The sequence below is a fragment of the Camelus bactrianus genome, chromosome 13 (genome assembly GCF_048773025.1).
Source record: "Camelus bactrianus isolate YW-2024 breed Bactrian camel chromosome 13, ASM4877302v1, whole genome shotgun sequence".
In the NCBI taxonomy this organism is placed as follows: domain Eukaryota; kingdom Metazoa; phylum Chordata; class Mammalia; order Artiodactyla; family Camelidae; genus Camelus; species Camelus bactrianus.
In genome coordinates, this window is record NC_133551.1 from 50,443,955 (window position 1) to 50,463,166 (window position 19,212).

Genomic DNA, 19,212 nt, shown 5'->3' on the forward strand with positions numbered 1-19,212 from the left:
CCCAGCTCTGGGCCATCTTCTCCCCTCTCTCTTTCCTCCCTCCACTGGAAGCACCCACACCTGGGGCTTCATCGCCCTCTGCACACAAGGTCCAGCACATTCCTATCCTCAGCTGTGCACCAGTATATCTAGCTGCCTCCTCAACACCCCCTCAGGGTCTCAGAGGCCCCTCAGATTCTACCTGCTCCAGCCAAACTCACACTCTTCATGCCCCATATCTGGTCCTCATCCAATGAGTAGGGTTATCCACCATCCAGTGGGGCAAGCCCCTACTCCTGATGCCACCAATTTCACCTCCTAAATACGTAGAATCTGCCCGTTTCTTTCCATCTCATCTGTTGCTACCCTAGTCCAAGTCACCCAGCACCTGCCTCACCTAGACTGTTGCCAGAGCCTTTTATCTGGTTTCCTCAGACACCTGGATCACCCTCCAATCCACTCACCACTTTTCAAAACATAAATCTGATCATGTCACCCCTTCCTCCTGCTTCCTACCTGTCAGTGGTTCCTCAAGTATTCTTAGGAAAATGTTAAAATCAGGACTCTGCGGCCCTCAGGTCTGGGCCTCACTTGCCTCTCCAACCCCTTCCACTGTACACTCTTCCTTGAGTTTTCTTTTCCAGCCTCTCTAGCTTCCTTCCAGTTCCTCAAACACACCCTGCTCCCTTTCACCACAGGGCCTTTGTACATGCTGTTCCTATACCTTGGATGTTCCCCCTTCACCTCTTCACCTCATTAACTCCTAGTCATTCTCCAGCTCTCAGCCCAAGTGTCAGTTTCTCAGGGTGGTCATCCCTGAGTTCTCCTTCAAGGTCAGATCAGGCCAGGTCCCCTGTTAAATGCTCCTCAGAAAACCAGTTCAGTTCCAGGGCTTCTTGGGTATCTTGTACCTGGATAAGGTTGGCTGCTGGCATCCTCCGCTTCTCAAAGTGCTTCTGCCGGTGCTGCTCCTGCACCTTCAGGGCAAAGCCGGAGCCAAGGATGCCCTAGGACAACAGGCATGGTTGGGGGAATGTGGTGGTTGGGGGGGGGACAACAAAAGGCAGCAAAGGTGCCCCCGCCCCTGCCCATCTGAGGTGCCCCCCTCCCCGCCCATGCAAATGCTGGACTGGGGCTTGGCCAGCCTTGCCCCTACGGCCCCCTCCCCCAGCCTGGGCCATCCTAAGTAGAGGGGGACTCACTGCAGGCAAAGCAAAGAAGGAGATGCCTAGTAAGGCAAAGCCAGCAGCCAGGACCCTTCCCAGCCACGTGTGCGGTGTCTTGTCACCGTACCCAATGGTTGTCAGTGTGATCTGGGGACACAAACAGGTTATCCATAGGGCCAGTCATGGGGGGCCAACCCACTGGAACTTGTTGGGGTCACAGGCTGCGGGGGCCTGATCATGAGGGAGGGGGGTCGCCATGGTTCCCCACAGGAACTGGTCACAAGGACTTGTCACAGGGGCTGGTTACAGGCATAGATGGATCCCTCCTCCCCCGTGTTGTTAGGGGAGAGGTACAGGTCACAAGGACTTGAAGTGGGGAATTAGATGGGAACACAAGCTAGTCCACAGGGGCAAGCTGGGGAGCTAACACAGGAGCTGGTCACAAGGGTTCCCAGCCCTAGGTGAGAGGACAGGGACAGGTCCCTGGGTCAGGATCACAATGATCATGCTAGGGAGGGTCCCAGGGAGAAGGGCGGCCCTGCACAGACCCTCACGCACCGTCCCCCACCAGAGCGAGTCGGCGTAGGAGGAGAAGTCGGAGTTGGCGTCCTTCTCGGCCAGATAGACCAGGAAGGAGGCAAAGATGAGCACCAGGAACCCGATGTACCAGGCGGTGATCAGCTCCTGCGGGGGCAGCAACACGTGAGACCACAGGGAGCACCGAGGCAGAGGTGGTGAGGAAATGGGGAACGCTGTGCCCACCTAGCACAGGTGGGGAGGTGGGAGGCTCCCAGAATGGCCTATGAGGGGTGTTCTGGAGGGGATGAGAACCCCAACCTCTCGGAGGTCCCAGGCGGCGGCTCTGCCCGCTTTTCTTTTCCCAGCAACTCCCTTCAAGGAGACCCTGTTCCGCCTTCCCTAACCTGCCACGCCCTCCAACACAAAATCTCAGAGCACGCCCTGGCCCTGCCCTTGACCCTCCAGGTTCCACGCTCAGTTCTCCACCCCCAAGCCCACCTTGCCCTGCCACCCAAGCCCCACTTTCAAGCGTCGATCCGGCCCCACATCCTGTCCCGCCCCATCCTCACCCTCAGACTCAGCCCCAGCTCCCCACTTTGTTGTGAGCGTAGACCCCCAACTCAGAAGCTTCCAAGTGAGCCCCGCAAGCCCTTGCCCCTCAGGCCCCACCTCCTGGCCTGGCCCAGAACCCCAGACCCCGCCCCTGCCCAACCCCCGAGATAGCTCCTTCAGCCTCCGGGCACTGGGTCCCTCGTCACTCTCTCACCTCTCCCCTCGGCTCGGCCCCGCCCTCCCTGTTCGGCTGCCCCGGCCCCGCCCCGGCCCGGCCTCACCTTGCTGTGCGCGTAGACCACTGAGCCCAACAGCTTCCAGGTGCCGCCGCGGCGGTCCATGCGCACCATGCGCAGGATCTGCAGGAAGCGCATGCTGCGCAACGCAGACGTGGCAAAGATGTTGCCCTGAGTGCCCGCGGCGATGACTGCCACCGATGCCACGAACACGATGAAGTCTGTAAGGGGGCGGGGAAGGGCGGAGGAGCAAGGTCACGGCCAGCGCCGGGGAGCCAACCTACCCGGCGCCTGGACCCGAGGTCGGGGGGTTCCTGGGGCCATGGGAGGGATTGGAAATGTCCGTTGAGTCTGTGTCAGCAGCCACGGTCCGGGTCAGGGATGGGGTGAGGGTGTTAGCCCTGGGGCTTGAGGGTAAGGCGTGGGCGGGGTGATGTGCCCATTACCGATGACACAGAAGGGTTTTCTGGCAAAGCGGAAGCGACCCTGCCATCCTCGGTAGCGGCAGCAGCACCCGGCGGACCAGACGCGGATGATGTACTCCAGGCCAAACACGATGATCATCACGAATTCCTGTGGGCCCAGGTGCCTGGGTTCTGGTCCCCACACCTCAGGACCAGGGCCCAGATGACACAACACCCACCCAGCCCAGAGTCCCTGGATTAGGGGTTTTAGGATTTCCTCAGACCACGTCTCCCAGAGGTCCTTACACCTGGATGGACCTGAAGAGGATTCCAGAAGGCAGGTGTCTTCTCCCATGTCTACCAAAGAGACTGAAAGCTCAAGTCTGTCCTCCCTTGCTATCCCCATTAGCTGTCTAGGTTTTCCTGCTTCTCGCCCCACCCTCTCCCTCCCAGCCATCCCAAAGTCTGTAACCCTGACCAGGTGACATAAGGGGTGGTTTGGTTGTCAGTCACTGTCCCCCTCTGAAGTGCTTCTGTTGAGGGGGAAAAAACCCCATCACAACAGGGGTGTAGTTAGCAGCTTTGGTCGTGAGGAGTGGGCCTCCTCTTCTCTTCTCTGGGCCCATCATAAGCCCTGGCATAGAGGCAAGAACTCTCCCAACACCTGCATAAAGCATGGGATGAAGCCCAGAGAGGGGCAGCCACCAGCTCAGGGAACACAGCACAGCAAGCCACTCCCTGAGTCACAGTATGAGAAACTTCTCCCCACCTTCACCCTCAGCCCAGAGGTGCTGCCCCAGTCTCCCTTGGACCCAGACTCCAGCACTCACCAAGATGAGGAGACATTCATTGGCAAATTCCTGGTGCTCCTGGATAGTGGACAGCACGGACAGCACCAGGCAGCTGAAGACCAGCAAAAATCTGCAATAGCAGCATGGAGGAGAGGGTTAGCTGCTGGACAGACAGGACAGCCAAGGAGCCTCTGGTAGAGGGCTGCAGAGTCAGAGTCAGAGGAGGAGGAAAGCATTGTTTTGGCAGAATAATCTGGAAAGTGGGATTAGAATCAGAGTTCCCTGGAGCTGTGACTCTGTGCCAGACACCAGAGGGAGAAGCCCCAGAGCTCCAAGCTGCTGAGCTCACAGACACCTTACAGCAAGCACTCTCAGTTGCCCTTGATGCGGCTGCAGCTCACAGATGTGGTCACTTGGCTGCGGGTGGCAGGTCTGTTTGGGCTGGCCAAGGGAGGGACCCAGGAGCCCCCCTTCCCTATGAATTCCAAGACAGCAGAAGTGTGGCTTCATCTGCAGAATGAGAACAATTGCCTATGCCTTTGTGGGTTCTGATGGAATTAAATACTGAGACAGCTATGAAAGGAAAGGGGATCAGGGAAGATGGGGAGGGACGGGAGGATGCAGAGGAGAGAGGGCGTGGGGAGGGGCACCAGGCAGCGGGGAGCCATGCTATGGACGCCTGGATCTCCGCATAGGGCAGTGGGAAGTTGCTAAGAAACAGAACCAGAATCAGACGTTTAGAAATGGAAGGAACTTTAGAATCCAACTCAGCCAACACTTCCCTCCACCCTAACTGCACACATGAGGAAACTAAGACCCAGAGAGGGAAAGGGATTCACCCAAGGTCACCCAGTATGTCCAGGATAGAAGTGAGCTTAGAGCCAGGGTTCCCAGCTTCCCAGTGGATGGGAAGAGGGGAAAGGGCATGATGAGAGAAGCTCTGGTGTGGGGAGTGTGTGGAGGAAGACAGGATGTGGGGCACAGGCTGCAGATGCAGTGAAGGAAACGAGGCTGGCTGCCCCGAAGCGCTCTTCTTTTGATAGGGGTGTGCCGGACACACAGCAGGCTGGGGAGAGACTCCTGAGGGAATGGGCTTCTCTGGAAATGCATCCCTTGTGAACTGACCTGTAGCCTCCCCCAAGTGTTTCCAGAGTGTCCCCACCTGGGACTGCTGACACTGCACTCTCCATGAAACACCTCACCGGTGAAGCCTGGCGAGACTGCTCACCCTCCCCTCAAACCAGGGCTCCTGCTCTGGGAGGCCCCCTGCCCACTGTTCCCTCTTCAGAACTCCCCCTCCCAGGGCTTGCCTCCCAAGTCACTGCCCACATGGCTTCATTTGTGTTCATGTTTCCTCGTGGCCAGGGCATGAGCTCGGAGTCTGAGAGATCCAGGTTCAAATTCCCATCCTGCTGTGTGTGACCCTAGGAAAGTCACCTACCTTCTCTGAGCCAGTCTCTCGTCATCAGTAAAGTGGGGGCTGATGGAAGGGAAGACGTGGAAAGGGCGGGGATCCACCCTGGCCCATTTACAGCTCCTCGGACGGAGGTTCCTGGCCTCCTTGGAGGGCAGGAATAGGGCTGCAGCCCAGCACATGCCCCGGGGTGGAGGAGGTAGTCAGTATGTCAGTAAAGGGTTTTGGATGAATGAGTGAAGAGGAGGCCTCCTTGGCCAATTCCAGGCAAGAGCTGAGTCAGCAAAGACATAGGCACAGAGAGAGGTGGGGGTGAGCACCAGGTCCTCGGGTTCAATAATTAACCACAGAAAAGGCAGCGGCTGCATCCCGGGGAAATAGGTACTACTGCTAACACAGGGCTCGGGGGCAGGAGGGTCCTCCTGAGGGCGTCTCATCCAGCCCCTCCTCTGGGAAGAGTTGCTGCCAAATCTCGATGGACCTTCACCCCAGCCCTGGACAGAAATCCTTTAGTTCCAAGGCTCAGCTGACTCAGAACCTCAGGTAAGTGGGTCACGTTTGGGGCTTCCTGCGGAGTGTTTCAAGAATTTTTTTTCCTCAACGCTATTCTTTCCATGTCAATAGTGACACATCTATAAAATGTCCACTTCACAGTAAGCTAAGTGAAAAAAGCAGATTAGAAAACCTTAAGGACAATGTGATCTCAACTTTTAAAATATAGATGTTTTTCAGTATGGAGTTTCCTCAAAAAACTAAAAATAGATCTACCATATGACCTAGCAAATTCCACTCCTCAGTATATATCCAAAAAACCAAAAACACTAACTCAAAAGGATACATACACCCCAATGTCCATAGGAGAATCATTTACAATTGCTAAGATATGGAAGCAATCTAAGTGTCCATCAACAGATGAATAGAAAAAGATGTATAAATACAAGATGGACTATTACTCAGCCATTAAAAATATGAAACTTTGCCATTTGCAACAACATGGATGGACTTGGAGGGTATTATGCTAAGTGAAATAAGTCAGACAGAGAAAGACAAATACTGTATGATATCACTTATATGTGGAACCTAAAAAATACAGCAAACTAGTGAATATAACCAAAAAGAAACAGACTCACAGGTATAGAAAAGAAACTAGGGAAGGGGAGTGGGTAGGGGTTTAAGAGGTACAAACTATTATGTGTAAAATAAACTACAAGGATATATTGTATAACATGGGGAATATAGCCAATATTTTATAATAACTATAAATGAAGAATAACCTTTAAAAATTGTGAATCACTATATTGTACACCTGTGATTTATATAATATTGTACATCAACTATACTTCAATTCTAAAAATATAGATTTTTTTATATACATACAAGAGTCAGCAGAGCAAAACTGAGTGATTTGGCTTTTGTTTTGTTTTTTGCTTATCTTCATTTCCTAATTAAAAAAAAATAAACATGGGCTGCTTGAGTAATAACAAACTAATATAAATTTTAAAGTGCATTTCCTTAAAAATACAAATGGGGGAATAAAACACTTTAAATCCTGCCCCTACCCTTTACCACAATAGCCTCGTCCACTGCGCAGGTGTGAGGGTGTGGCAGCGTCTCCCCAGAGTCCAGCTCACCAGTCCAATGGCCCAATCAACGTCTCTTCTGGGATGTCAGGGGCCTCTCAAACCGAACGTGTCCAAAAGCAAACTCTCGATTTGCCCTCAAATCTTGCTCCTCTCCAGTCTCCCCATCTCAGGAAGGGCACCACCCTCCACCCAGGGGCTCAGGCCAAATGTCTAAGAGTTACCCTGACACTTCCTTTCCCTCACCCTCCACGGCTCATCCTTTAGCAATTACTGTGGGCTCTACTTCAGAATGTAGCCCTGGACAGACTAACCACTATCATCTCGCCCTTGACTGGTCTCCCTGCCTCCACCCTGGCCCAACCATGACTGCCCTCTTCAAAGCAATCAGCGTATTCTTCCTACAAATGCAAAGCCGGAAGCCAGGACTCTCCTCAGAACTCTCCCCTGACTTCCCATCGCACTTAGAGAGAGGCAGTCAAATTCCTCAGTGAGTCCAGCACGGCCCTGTGAGATCCGGCCCCACCCTGCCCTTGAACTTGATCTGCTTCCCGCCAGCCCCTCCATCACTGTGCACCAGCCATTCTACCTCCCTTCCATTCCTAGAAAACATCAGAAGTTTTTGCATCTCCAGGCTTTGCACTTGCTTTGCTGTTTCCTCTGCCTATTTATTGCTCCCTTACTCATCCAGATCTCTGTCTAAACATCACTTCCTTGGAGATGCCTTCCCCAACCACCCCTTCTCCAAAGGAATGGCCCCATCCCCAACCTGTCTCCCCTGACTCTGCTTTATTTATTTTTTCATAGACTGAGTAAAGGAACAGCAGAATTCACCCTAAACAAACATCAAAACATCATGTCACCAAACTCCCCAGTTTGTGCCCACTGAGGAGGCTCCCAAAGCTCTAAGCACATCCATCCCTGACCCGTCAGTGTCCCGAGCATCCTTCCTGAGAAGGAAAGAGAAGGCAAGTCTCTGACCTTGACCAGCTCCATTTGGTAGACACTGTTTTAAAAAACCCTGAACTTCACCTCCCCCAGCCTTCATACACTGGCTGAGGTCAGATGCTCAATACAGTTGAACAGATATATTTTGTCTGATAAAGTGCATCTTGTGTTCCAGGCAGCTGAATAATTATCCCTATCTTCCAGATGAGGCAATGGGGCCCAGGGAGGGACAGATTTGCTCAAGATTACTCAGTGAATCCATAGCAGAGCTGGGGCCCAAGCTGCCTTGGCCTTCCTGAGGGGTCCTACACAGACACCCACTCGGGGGACAGTAGAAGGGAGATCATATCTGGGGCCTAGGGATGGAGGAGACAGGGACAGCTGAGGTCTGGAGTGTCTGCCAGAACTAGCACGTGACTTTCTTCATACAACAAATAAGGACAGTCTAAAGATGGTCTCTGGCCCCCTCTGAGGCTTCAGTTTCCCCATCTACAAAGTATAGATGGTGCTCAGGAGCTGACTGGCTTGGGTCCTCTACAATCGCCCTAGCAGAGAGGCCAGACTGGCAGCCACTTACTGGAGCACCTTTGCCCATCCTGCCTGGGTGCAACTTGGGGCCAGTGTTCCATCTTACCCAGCCCAGCAGGCAGAGCTGGGACAGGTAGGAGCTAACTGGCTGGCTCTCCCTGGCTGAGGTTGATCGTGAGACTTATTGCAAGCCTTCCTCCCCCACCCACCCATTCTGTGACTATCCTATTCATTCAGGAGGGAAGCAAGATTAAGGCTGAATAGGTGAATGGTTTGCTTGACTCCATGGTTCTCAAACTATAGCAGGCATCAGAATCACCTGGCAGGCTTATTAAATTATTGATTTCTGGGCCCCATTCCTGGAGCATCTGATTCAGTAACTATGAAATAGGGCCTGAGAATATACGTCTCTACAAAGATCCTGGTGATTCTAATGCTGCTCCCCCAGGGACCACATTTTGAGAATCACTGGCTTAGTGAATGGGAGTAACGGCAGCTGACTCAATTATTAACCAACTCAAGGCTTTTTAAACAACTGCTATCGTTGCCTTTTCCCTCCACCCCAATACCCCTGTCCCCATGGCCTTCCTCAAATTACTGCCAGGGAAACAGCCACAGGGCAGGGGGGTTGAGGAAAGCCCTGCTGAAGAGGAGGGTCTCATGCCAACATCAGCTTCACCCCGATTTGCTGTGTGACCCCATAACTGCTCCGTTGGCCAAGGCTTCCTACTAGCCAGGTGCTACATGAAGCCCTCCATGTGCACATTCCCAAGCCCTCTTCCCAGCATCCCCATAAGAGCAGACCACAGTCACCACGGCTCACAGTCACCAGGCTCCGAGAGGTTTACAATGATGACTGTACAACTCTGTGAATACACTAAAAGCCACTGAATTGTACACTTTAAAAGGGGGTTAGTGGTTATAGCATCTGAATTATATCTCAATAAAGCTATTATTTAAACGGGGGAAAAAAAGATAGAAAGAAAGGTATACTAGGTTGTACAAAGGCATAAGGCCGGGAACTGAATGCAAGTCCACCTGGATCACCAATCCATACTACCTCGCTGGGCCTCAGTTTCCCTGTCTGCAGGATGAGCTGGAGAGTGCCAGCCTTACGACTCCCCAGCAGTGGGGTTGAAGGAGAGGATCAGCCCTGAGCTCAGTCCCAGACTCTCTGGGGAGGTCCCTGGGGAGACAGATACTTAGAAGCTGGAGAGATGGGGATATGGAAGGTGGGAGGGCTGGGGGGTGGGGTTGCATTCTCTCTTCTTGCACAGCAGAAGAGAGAATACTGCCTAACCTCTCTGAGCCACATTCTCCTAAGAAATGTTCATTGCCACCTACACTCAGCCAGATTTATTGTAAAGCCAGAAATGAATAACCCAGGCCCCCCTCAAGAAATTAACAAATGTAACACAGTGGTTACATGATGGATGAGGTGATGACAGTGTGCCAGAGGGGTTGGGGGAACCCCAAGATAGTGGAGCCAAAGTAGCAGGATCTGTGAAGACTTGGAGGAGGTGACAAAGACTCGGGTGTGGGTGGCCCAAGCAGAGGAAGCAGGATGTGTGTGCAAGCAACAGAGATGCAGGAGCCTGTAGGCAGCCCAGGGTGGCCAGCAGTTCTGGCAGGTGTGGGCCCAAAGTGAAGAGGCAGTGGAGAAACCAGAGAGGGACAGATCCTCAGGCATTATGAATGTTACCTGAAGGCAGTGGGGAGCCATTGAAGAGTTTTGAGAGGGAATGACATGGTCTGACTTGTGTTTCAGGGGCACCACTCAAGGGTGGTGGGAGCATGGATTAGAGGAGGCAAGATTGATCAGAAAAAGCAAGTAGACAGCTCCATAGTAATTCAGATGAGAGAGGATGGTGGTGGCACTAGAGAGAAACGGACGGACTAGAGATAGTGTTAGGAAGTAGGACCTGGTGATTGACTGGAAATGGGGACAATGACGTTTCTGGTTGGGACACTGGCTAGGTGAAGGCGCCACAGTGAACTGAGATGGGAAAGCCCAGGGGAGGAGCAGGTGTGGGGGTGATGAGTTCCATTCTGGACATGTTGAGATGGATGTGGGACACTAGGCAATCACTCTAAGTATGAATACAGAGACCCAAGCTGGAAATGTGGACTTGGGGGACATCGAGGTAGAGGTAATGACTGAGGCCACGGGTGTGGCTGAGATAGTCCTGAGAGCATGTGGCAAATTTAGAGGAGGACTCAATGGGACCCCAGAGGCACAGAGGAAGGACACACCCTCCACCAGGACTTGGAAGGGGCAGCCAGTGAGATGGGAGGGAAACCAGAAGAGAGAGGTGTCAGGCGAAGAGAAGAAAGTGTTTCAAAAAGGAGGAAGTGGATGGCAGTGTCAGATGCTGCCAAGAGGTCAAGTGAGATAAGGCCTGAAAAATGTCCATTGGATTTGGTGACAAGTTGGTCACTGGGTACCTTGGCAGGGGCAGCCTTAGAGGGAGGGGAGGGTCAGAGCAGGTTCAGATGGGTTGAGCAAGGGAGCGGGGCAGTGAGGAAGTAGAGACTGTGAGTGGAGGTATAACTATTTATAGAAGTGTAACTGCAAAGTGTAGGGGCTGAGATTGGTAGCTGGAGAAGGCTATGGAGCACAGCGAAGAATGCACTGGGGGTTTTTTGCTTTTTTAAGATGAGAGAGCCAGAGTGGAAGAAGCCAAGAGAGAGGGAGAAGTTCAAGATACGAGAAAGACACGGAGTGATCAATGGAATGAAGTCCCCAGGGCAGCTGGGAGGCTGGGATCCAGAGCAGGGGAAGGGCTGGTGCTGAGCAGAAAGGACCTCACCTGTTTCCATGGTGACAAGTGGGCAGGGAGAGAGACCAGGTGGGAGAGGAGGTCGGAGGTCAGATGGGGGAAGCCCAGAGAGCCCCCACGAGGGGATTTGATTTTCTCTGGGAAGAGGAGGCTAGGTCTGTTTCTCAGAGGTGGGGAGTAGGGTGGGTAGGGGTCTGAAGGGGTGGAGGAGTTTGACACTGCAGACGTGGAGGATGGCAGAGGGAACTGACCAAGCCCTGGAGAGGGGTCCCATGGGATCACAGGACCAGTATCCCCACAGGTGATGACAGGAGAAAAGACCTAGAACATAACAGGTATGCCACACATGCATTTTTAGTTTGGTTTGGCTTGGTTGTTGGTTTTCAAAGTTTGATGATCCTGAGGGAGGAAAAAGCCTGTGTGGGACGAGGGGACCCTCCCTTCCTACCAGGTCAAAGTAAATGCAGATCCAGGCTCTGCCCCCTCCTTCCTCCCGGGACTCCCTCCTTCCTTTCCTCTCTCCAGCGTCCCTCCTCCCAGACTGAGCCTGGCCAGGGTTTGCCGCCTGCCTGGCCGCCAGCTGGCTCTCCCATTTTGGCATCTGGCCTTGGGAGTGCATGACCCCTTCCTTGCCCCCGAGACCAGGACCCCAAAGGCAAGGCTCTATCTTCCCTCAGCTGGGGGACCCAGGGGCTGTTCTGTCCTCATTCAGCCAAGGTTCCTGGAGGACAGAGGTCACGACCCCCACCACCTTCCAGCCGGAAAGGCCTTCTTAAACCCCAGACCAGAGCTGATACCCAAGAAAGGCTTCAACTAGACCTGAGAGGCACTTCCTGATGGGGGTGCAGTGTGGCTCCTCTGGAGAGAACAGGCTGGCTCTCTCTCTTGCAGGGGGAATAAAGGGAAGGGGCAGTCAGCCAGGCCTCAGAGGCTCTTTCCAAGAATCCTCAGGGGCTGGGACGAGAAGTTTCCCCTGATCCAGCGATTCTAAATATGGCAAAGGGAGCAGAAGCACGTGACCCAGGGCCCCACACCAGGGCTGCTGCCACGGCCGCCGTTTCTCTGGGTCAGAGGCCTGAGCTGGGGCTCAGGGCTGGGGGTAAGGTCTCAATGGAGCCTCAGTTTCCCTGTCTGCAACATGAAGGTGGGGAACAACTTAGTGATGACTAAAGTCCCTTCAGCCACATAACTCTCCAGCTGTGGGGCAGAAGGGAAAGGGCTGGCCTTCAGCTCAGTTCCAGATTCTTTGAGGATGTCCCTGGAGGGAAAGCAGCCACCAGTACATAGTACAAACTATGAAAAAAATGAGCCTTCTTGGAGGGCCAATTAGAAAAGGCCGTCACTTTAGCCTGAAAAATTATAAAAAGTTGACCCTTCCAAATGACCCCATTAGAACCAGGCATCCCTTGCTCTGGGCTGATCCAGACCCGAGCACAGGCTGGATTCGGCATCACTCATCCTCTCAGGCCAGCCCTTTGCATTGCACTGGAAGCACAGGATGAGGGGCGGCCCTTGGGATGGCCGTGACAACCAACATAGTCCAAAAGGGCCAACCCAACATGGTAGCATGTGGCTCCGTGCCCCTTTCCTGGCCACCACTGATTTATCTAGAGCTGGACGTTGACCCCAGAAGGGACCTCCATAGGTTGGGCTGAGCCAATCAGATTGTCTATCTCAGGAATGGAATTAAGCACCATAGAGGAAAGTTGGCAGAGGTGCAGAGAGAAGTGGAGCTGAGACTGTGGCTCCAGAATCCCCTCACCCCGTCTCAACTCCACAAAGCTCAGATGCACTTCCTGACGAGAAGCCTCTACCCTCTTCTTGCAGGAGGTGTCCTCCACCTCCACAAGCCAACCTTTCTTGAGCCAGCATGAATGGTCTCGGTCCCACCACACTACAGAAGGCGGTGACTTCTGGAAAAGGTGTTGAATGAGTCACAGCCTCATCCTCTCCCACCTGGACCAGCTCCAAACCCTCCTACTTGTTCTCTCTGCTTCCCTCTGCCACACCAGCCAGACTACCTGGGGCACCAGGTAAGTGGGCTGAGCAACACATCAAGGGTGGGAACAAGGAGGGAGCAGGGGCTAACCATCTATTTCAGGCCGGCCAGGCGGTGCTGACTCCACAAATAAACAGGGAGCGTGGGCTTCCAAGCAGGAGGTCAGTGAAGTGAAAGCAAACAAAAGGGTAAAATATAGGCAGCCCGGATTCTGGAAACATAAACAAGATGGGCGATGGAAACTCCCTCCACCCCGTTCTACCTGAGCGGTGTGTGTGGATTTGGGTGACTCAGTAAGATCTCATTTGAACCAAGAGCTTTGCTGCTTTTTAAAAAGTGTCAAATCTGCCGATTTGCAGGCTCAGACCCAAGCACCTTAGCAGGGTTGCAAGAAAGGCCCTTACCCACCCTGCCACCTGACTCTCCCCAACTCAGTGCCCCACCTGGCACACAATACTCCACTGTCCGGACTTTGTCCCCCCACAAGAGTAGACAGATTTTTTTCCCCTCCTCACCTTTGCTCATGCTGTGTCTGCCCCTCCTCCAACCTGGCTGGATTAGGTGGGAGCCCCTGCCCCATCCATGCTCCCATAATCCTGCATCCCCATCTCTACGCTCACCTCCATCAGGGAATTTACTGCGACGCATGAAAAGTTCTGCTTGAGTACCTGTCTCCTCCCACAGACTGAAAGCTGGCTGAGGTCTTGTCCTTTTCACCTTGAGTGCCCTGTGACCAACTTGGAATGGGTGCTAGGTAAAAGTTTCCTGAGAAAAGGGACCACCCCAGCACTGGACCTCTGACAGGTATTACCCACCTCCCCAGTGTGCTGACACCCTGCGGGCTGGCTGCTCCTGGCTCCACACCTCAACCCTTCCAGCCTCCGATGGGATTATGAGGGAACCCGGGCAGGCAGCAACGCAGTCCTGAGCCACAGAGCATTCACTCACTCACTCACTCATTCATTCATTCAGTGTTTACTGAGTGCTCAGTATGAGCCAGGTACAAAGATGGACAACATTCCTACCCTCACGCAGCTTACATTCTCACGGGGGAAATGGATAATAAATAAACAAGACAATGTTCAAATGTCAGATGATGATGGAGAAAAATAAAGCAGGAAAAATGTGACAAAGAGTATTGGTGTGGGAGTCGGGAGCGATTCCATAGAGGGTGGGCAGGGAAAACAGCATTGAGAAGGTGACATTTGGGAGAGAGCTAAGGGACACGAGGGAGTGAGCCATGCAGGTATCTGAGAGAAGAAGAGGGCTCTGTGCAGAGGTAAAAGCATGTGCAAGAGACCTGAGCCAGAGGGTACCTGGTGTGTTCCAGAATCATGGAGAAAGGAGTGCTCCCAGAGCAGAGTGAGGAAGAGGGAGAGTAGTGGTAGCGAGGCAGCGGAGGTGGGAAGCAGATTATGTACTGGCTATTGCGAGGATTTGTGCTTTTACTTTTACTTTGAGTTTTTTCTTTTCTTTTTCTTTCTTTTTTTTTTTTTTTTTTGAAATGGAGAGTTTTGAGCAGAAAGTAACATGATCTGACTTATGTTTGCAAAAGATCATAGAGACTGTGGAGCGGAGGACAGACTGTGGCATGGTGCGGAGTGGGAAAGAGGGCAATGGCATTTACACCTGCCTTGAGTTGGGAAGTTGATGGTATAATCCAAGCAAGAGATGATGGTGACCCCTACAAAGGGAAGCCGAGGTGGCAAGAGGTGAGCAGACACTGACTATATTTTGGCCCTGAAAGCTCCCTCAGGGTCAACCAATCCTCTCTTTATAGATGGGAAACTGAGTCCCAGAGAAGGACATGACCTACCTGTGATCATCCAGGAGATCAGAGGCAGAGTTGGGCCTGGCACTCAGATTTCCCAGTTCCTAAGGTAATGTTCTTTTGATTTTTTCTTCTGTAGAAGGACCAGGCACCTGCCCCTCACCCCACCTCAAAAATTCCCCCATCCTGGCATCAGCCTAGGGCCTAGCCCCTGCCCTTCCTGCTGTATCTGTCAGGGTGGCACTGGGTTCGAGGATGACCCAGGCCACCAGCTACTTGAGCCTGGCAAGGGTTAGGGTCACCTCTAAGAAAGCTTCTGTCCTCTGAATCAGCAGAACTTGTGCAAAGGGGGGAGAGGGGAGGGAGGGAAGAGTCAAAAGAGGGGGAAGAGCTCAGTTCCCGACACTTGGTTCTCAGCACTCCCAGAGCACCAAGAGCTGACAGGGTGGAACAGGAGCTCCAGGGAGGGCCAGGCCCCCTGGGAAGTCCAGGCCCTGAGACTGAGCCCAGCCTGGGAGTCCTGCAGACTCAGCCATTGAGGATGTCACCCAATGGGAGGTTTAGGGGGCATGACAGGGGAGGGGCTTTTCAATACCTTTGCTACTAACAAGCAAAGCAGCATGCAAATTCACAGGCCATACCGGGGGCAGTTGGTTACAGCTGCCCTGAGAGCCATGCTCACCATGAGAATCTCAAATCTAGGATCAGCCAGACTGAATCCAGCAAGACTGGTTCCAGTGGGCCCTGACAGCTGGGATAAGCTTCCTGAATGAGCTTGGGCCTGTTCCACAGCCAAGGTGGAGGAGTGGTCTGGAGGGTCTTAGGCTGGAAGCTGGAAGTACATCTGCAGACATAACCCAAGTTTCCTCAGCCTTTAAGGGGAGAGGCACTGACTGACTCAGAGTCCCCTAAAAGGCAGAGGTCTGCTTGGTGGCTCTGAGGAAGGTGTCAGGGTTGGGGGCAGCAGAAGGGGAGGCACTAGGGATGGACAGAGCTAGGAACCTGGGTCCACAGGCTCTCTGTCCTGACTCGGACACCACACGGCTGAAGGGTTGGAAAGCTGTCTCTGAGTTCCAGTTTACTCCTCAGTGAAAGGAAGGAGTTGAGTGAGGGTCTCCAAGAGCCCGATCTCTCACTGATGCATCTGGGACTAGTGATTTCAGCTTCCCAGTAGGAAATGAAGAACGAGCCAGTTCCTGAAGCTGCAGGTCCTGAGGGACTTCTAGAGTCTCTGGAGGAGGAGGGTCTTCTACATTTCATTTGTATGCTGATCCCCAGCACGGAAAGTCTAGAGGGACAGCCTTCTACCTCCAAAACTCCCCTATAATTGAATAATGATAGCAACGAGGAGTCAGGGTAGACCAAAGCAGGACTTCCAATAGCTCATTAACCACTGAAAGAGTGCTGGAGGTCAGGGGAAGGGGACAAATTGCACCTCTGGTCCTGACGCCCCCTCCTCTTCCAAGGAAGACAGAACACTGCAGGTATCAGGGCCCAAAGAATGGGGCTTGTATTTAGTTTTGACCTTGACCCCTGCCAGGCTCAAGAACTCAGCCTGGCGTGACACTGAGCAAGTGAACTGTCCCTCTCCGGGACTCAGTTTCTCCGTCTAATGGGGCCAATAATCCCTGGTGCCGGGGTTTGGAGGCAAGAATCTGTCCCAGACCACACGCTGAGGGGTTGCAGAAAGGGCTGGGTTCACTTCGGGACACAGAGGAGGTTGACACCAGGCGGGGCTCTTCGGGAGAAGGAGGGGTTCCTGAGGAGGAGGGCTCTTGGGGGACTCCTCCCGCGGCACGGCTTCTGCCCACTTCCCCCGCAAGGGCCCCTTCCTCTCCAGGGAAGGCGCCGACCCTAGGCGTTCCGGGGTCTGCGGCGCTGGCCCCGCCGTTTCGGCGCTGGGAGGGGCGTACTGGAAGGGGCGGGGCAGGCTGGGGGCGGGACGCGGTGGTGGGCGGGACTCCGGGCCATCCCTGGGAGGGGCGGAGCGTCGCCGACACCAGGCACCGCGAGCGGGAGGGGCGCGGGCGGAGCGGCGGCTCGGGTTACCTCCCTGCGGCCTCCCCCGCCCTGCCGGCTTCTTTTTCCGTTTCCAAATTAACAATTGAAAACGCGGCAGCCTGAAAGGCGAGCAGCGGGCCAAGCGGAAAGTGTGAAGGTGCCGCCGCGTCCCGGAGGACGGGGGCAGAGAAGGGGGCGCAACACCCCAACTGCCCCGGGCTCGCCCACCCACCAACGCCGGGTGCGGAGACTGAGCGCCACAGGACAGAGAGGTACCAAGGCCCCCTAAATCGGGTCCTGGCCTGATCTGGCCCATGGTACTGCTCTGGCCAGTGTTGTAGGACGCAGTGCCTGGACTCAGGATGGTGCCAGCCCCCAGGGGGGTTAGCGGGGAGGCACTAGGGCTGGGTTACTACTCTCGAGGCTGAGTGCCCAGGAGGGGCAGGTGCCAGGCAGCACCCTTATAGCACCGTCTTTAAGGGCTCCCACAGTCAGGTAGGTTCACGTCTGACTTCAACAAGTCATTTCACCTTACTGCGACTCAATTTCCTCATCTGGAAAATGGGGAGGGAAGATACACCGACCATTCAGAGCTAGTTGTGAGGAACAAATTAAATGAGAAGATGCACGAGGCTGGCCACAGTGAATACAACAGACAGCGGCTTTTATCTTGGATTGGTAGTGATGATGACATTGAGTCCTCGGCACCCCTCCACCTCCACCCACAGCTAAAGGAGCTGTCCACCAGTGGGGAATACTGGAGTTGACTGGCCTTCCCCTCCCCTCACTTCCTCAGGGCCTCCCCAAAGCCCCACTTGGCAGATAAATAAATTGAGGCCAGGAAGATTCTTACAAGGGGCTCAAAGTCAGGCGTCAGTGAAAAGGACAAGAGTCTAAGCCCAGATCCTGCCCCCAGACCCAGACTCGTCTTATGGAGATGTGGTCCCTGGGGTTAGACCCTGGGCATCGGGCCCCCCTCTTAATGTTCCGAAGATAGGAGCTGATACCAGGGCAGCTGGAAGGAATGAGTGGGTAATGGAGAGAGTCTCCACTCCCAGGCATCCAGGGGCATGGGCCAGAGAGCCAGAGGGTGGACACCAGGGAAAGATACAGTTTCTGGTCCCCTGGCCCCCCATAATGTAAGCTCCATGAGTATAGTGACTATCTATCTTGTTCACTATCTCTCCTACATCTAGAACAGGGATTGGTGCAAGAGCACGTTATCAATAAAAATTTGTTGACTGAATGAATGAGTAGGTCCCCTCTTATACAGCTGTAGCCTCCCACTTGCCACCTATTTGGGGAAAAGGTTTGAGAAGAGGTGTTCCTCTCCCCAACAAGGAGACCCAGGGCAGCGGAATGGTCAGAGAAACAGGCAGGAACTGAGAAAGAGCAAAGGAGGACATAGGAAAAATGTTCCAGAAGGCAAAGCTGAGATCAACTCTTCTTCCTAGCCCTCTACTCCTGTCCAGCCGAGCACTCACCCCATTCCCCCTCCCTCCAGCACCTCTTCACTGACCACCACGATTCCAGCTCTAACCCCATCCTCACCCCCAGTCCACTTACCTCACAGGCTGAGTGCCCCTCTCCCATTTACCATCCTACAATGGCTCCTCGTGGTTCACAACCTAAAATGCCAGCTCCTCAGCCCAGAGCTTGAGGCTATACACACACACTAGGCATCAGCTACACTCCACCCCTCCATACTTTGTACATTTCCATCTTGGTGACTTTTGTGCTCTCTCCTTTCCTTGGGATGTCCCCCCTTCCTCCCCAAGAATCCCTGATATCCTTTGAGGGGAAGTGCTCCACTAGCCCCTGGTAGGAATTCCTGGCCCCCTCTGGGCACCCCAGGATCCTCTTGTGCTGAGGCGATTCCTGCCTCTGTCCACCCACCCAACCGGCTCATTAGGATCCATCCACTAAGGGCAAGCCCAGTTCTGAATCCCCTACATCCCCCAGGCTGGCCCAGCAGATGCTCAGACAGTATCTGGGAGGGAATGAGAAGACCCAGGTCACCAGGGCCTTGAGCATCAGTGAGTCAGGATTTTCCCACTGTCATCCGAAGTCTGAGAGTTCTGGGTAAAGGCATCTTGGGGTTGCTGCAGAGGTGGGTGGGTGGATGTAGGGAGGGCCAACACAAGCCCACCCTGAACACTGAGGGGCTGGGAAAGAGTACAAATGGAGACCCACACACTATAAATCTAAATATTTAAAGTTTGAATCAAGCTAATAAGCTGTTAAATAAAGTGTGTTCAATTCCTCCTGACACATATATGTTCATAATGATCTGGAAGGCCAGGTTTAAATTTAAAATCTTGGACTCCACTGAGTTCTATGCTGGAATCTGGCAGGGAGGGGACAGCCAGCCCCTGCTACCCTCCAGTCCCCAGCCCATGATGCGCCCTCTTCTTTTCTCACAGTGGTTTCATCCCTCCCCGGGGGGACCTTGGGCACACTCCTGTGGCTGCCCAGCCTGCTTTCGGCTGCAAACGGCTGCCCTTGGACCTAGGAGTGCTCAGACAACGGTGGCCCTTGGGCTAG

General features: G+C 53.7%; 1 protein-coding gene across 4 annotated transcripts in view; it reads right to left on the reverse strand.

Moving 5' to 3' along the window:
* KCNQ4 (potassium voltage-gated channel subfamily Q member 4) overlaps positions 1 to 19,212 on the reverse strand; it is a 53,642-nt gene that overhangs the window by 19,711 nt on the left and 14,719 nt on the right. For all 4 annotated transcript variants that reach the window (XM_074376722.1, XM_074376720.1, XM_074376723.1 and 1 more), the window contains exons 2-7: positions 3,687 to 3,777; positions 2,899 to 3,025; positions 2,498 to 2,673; positions 1,704 to 1,829; positions 1,182 to 1,292; positions 891 to 986 (exon numbers count right to left, since the gene is read on the reverse strand). In XM_074376722.1, coding sequence (XP_074232823.1) covers positions 891 to 986; positions 1,182 to 1,292; positions 1,704 to 1,829; positions 2,498 to 2,673; positions 2,899 to 3,025; positions 3,687 to 3,777 — 727 coding nt within the window. The remainder of the gene's footprint in view (positions 1 to 890; positions 987 to 1,181; positions 1,293 to 1,703; positions 1,830 to 2,497; positions 2,674 to 2,898; positions 3,026 to 3,686; positions 3,778 to 19,212) is intronic.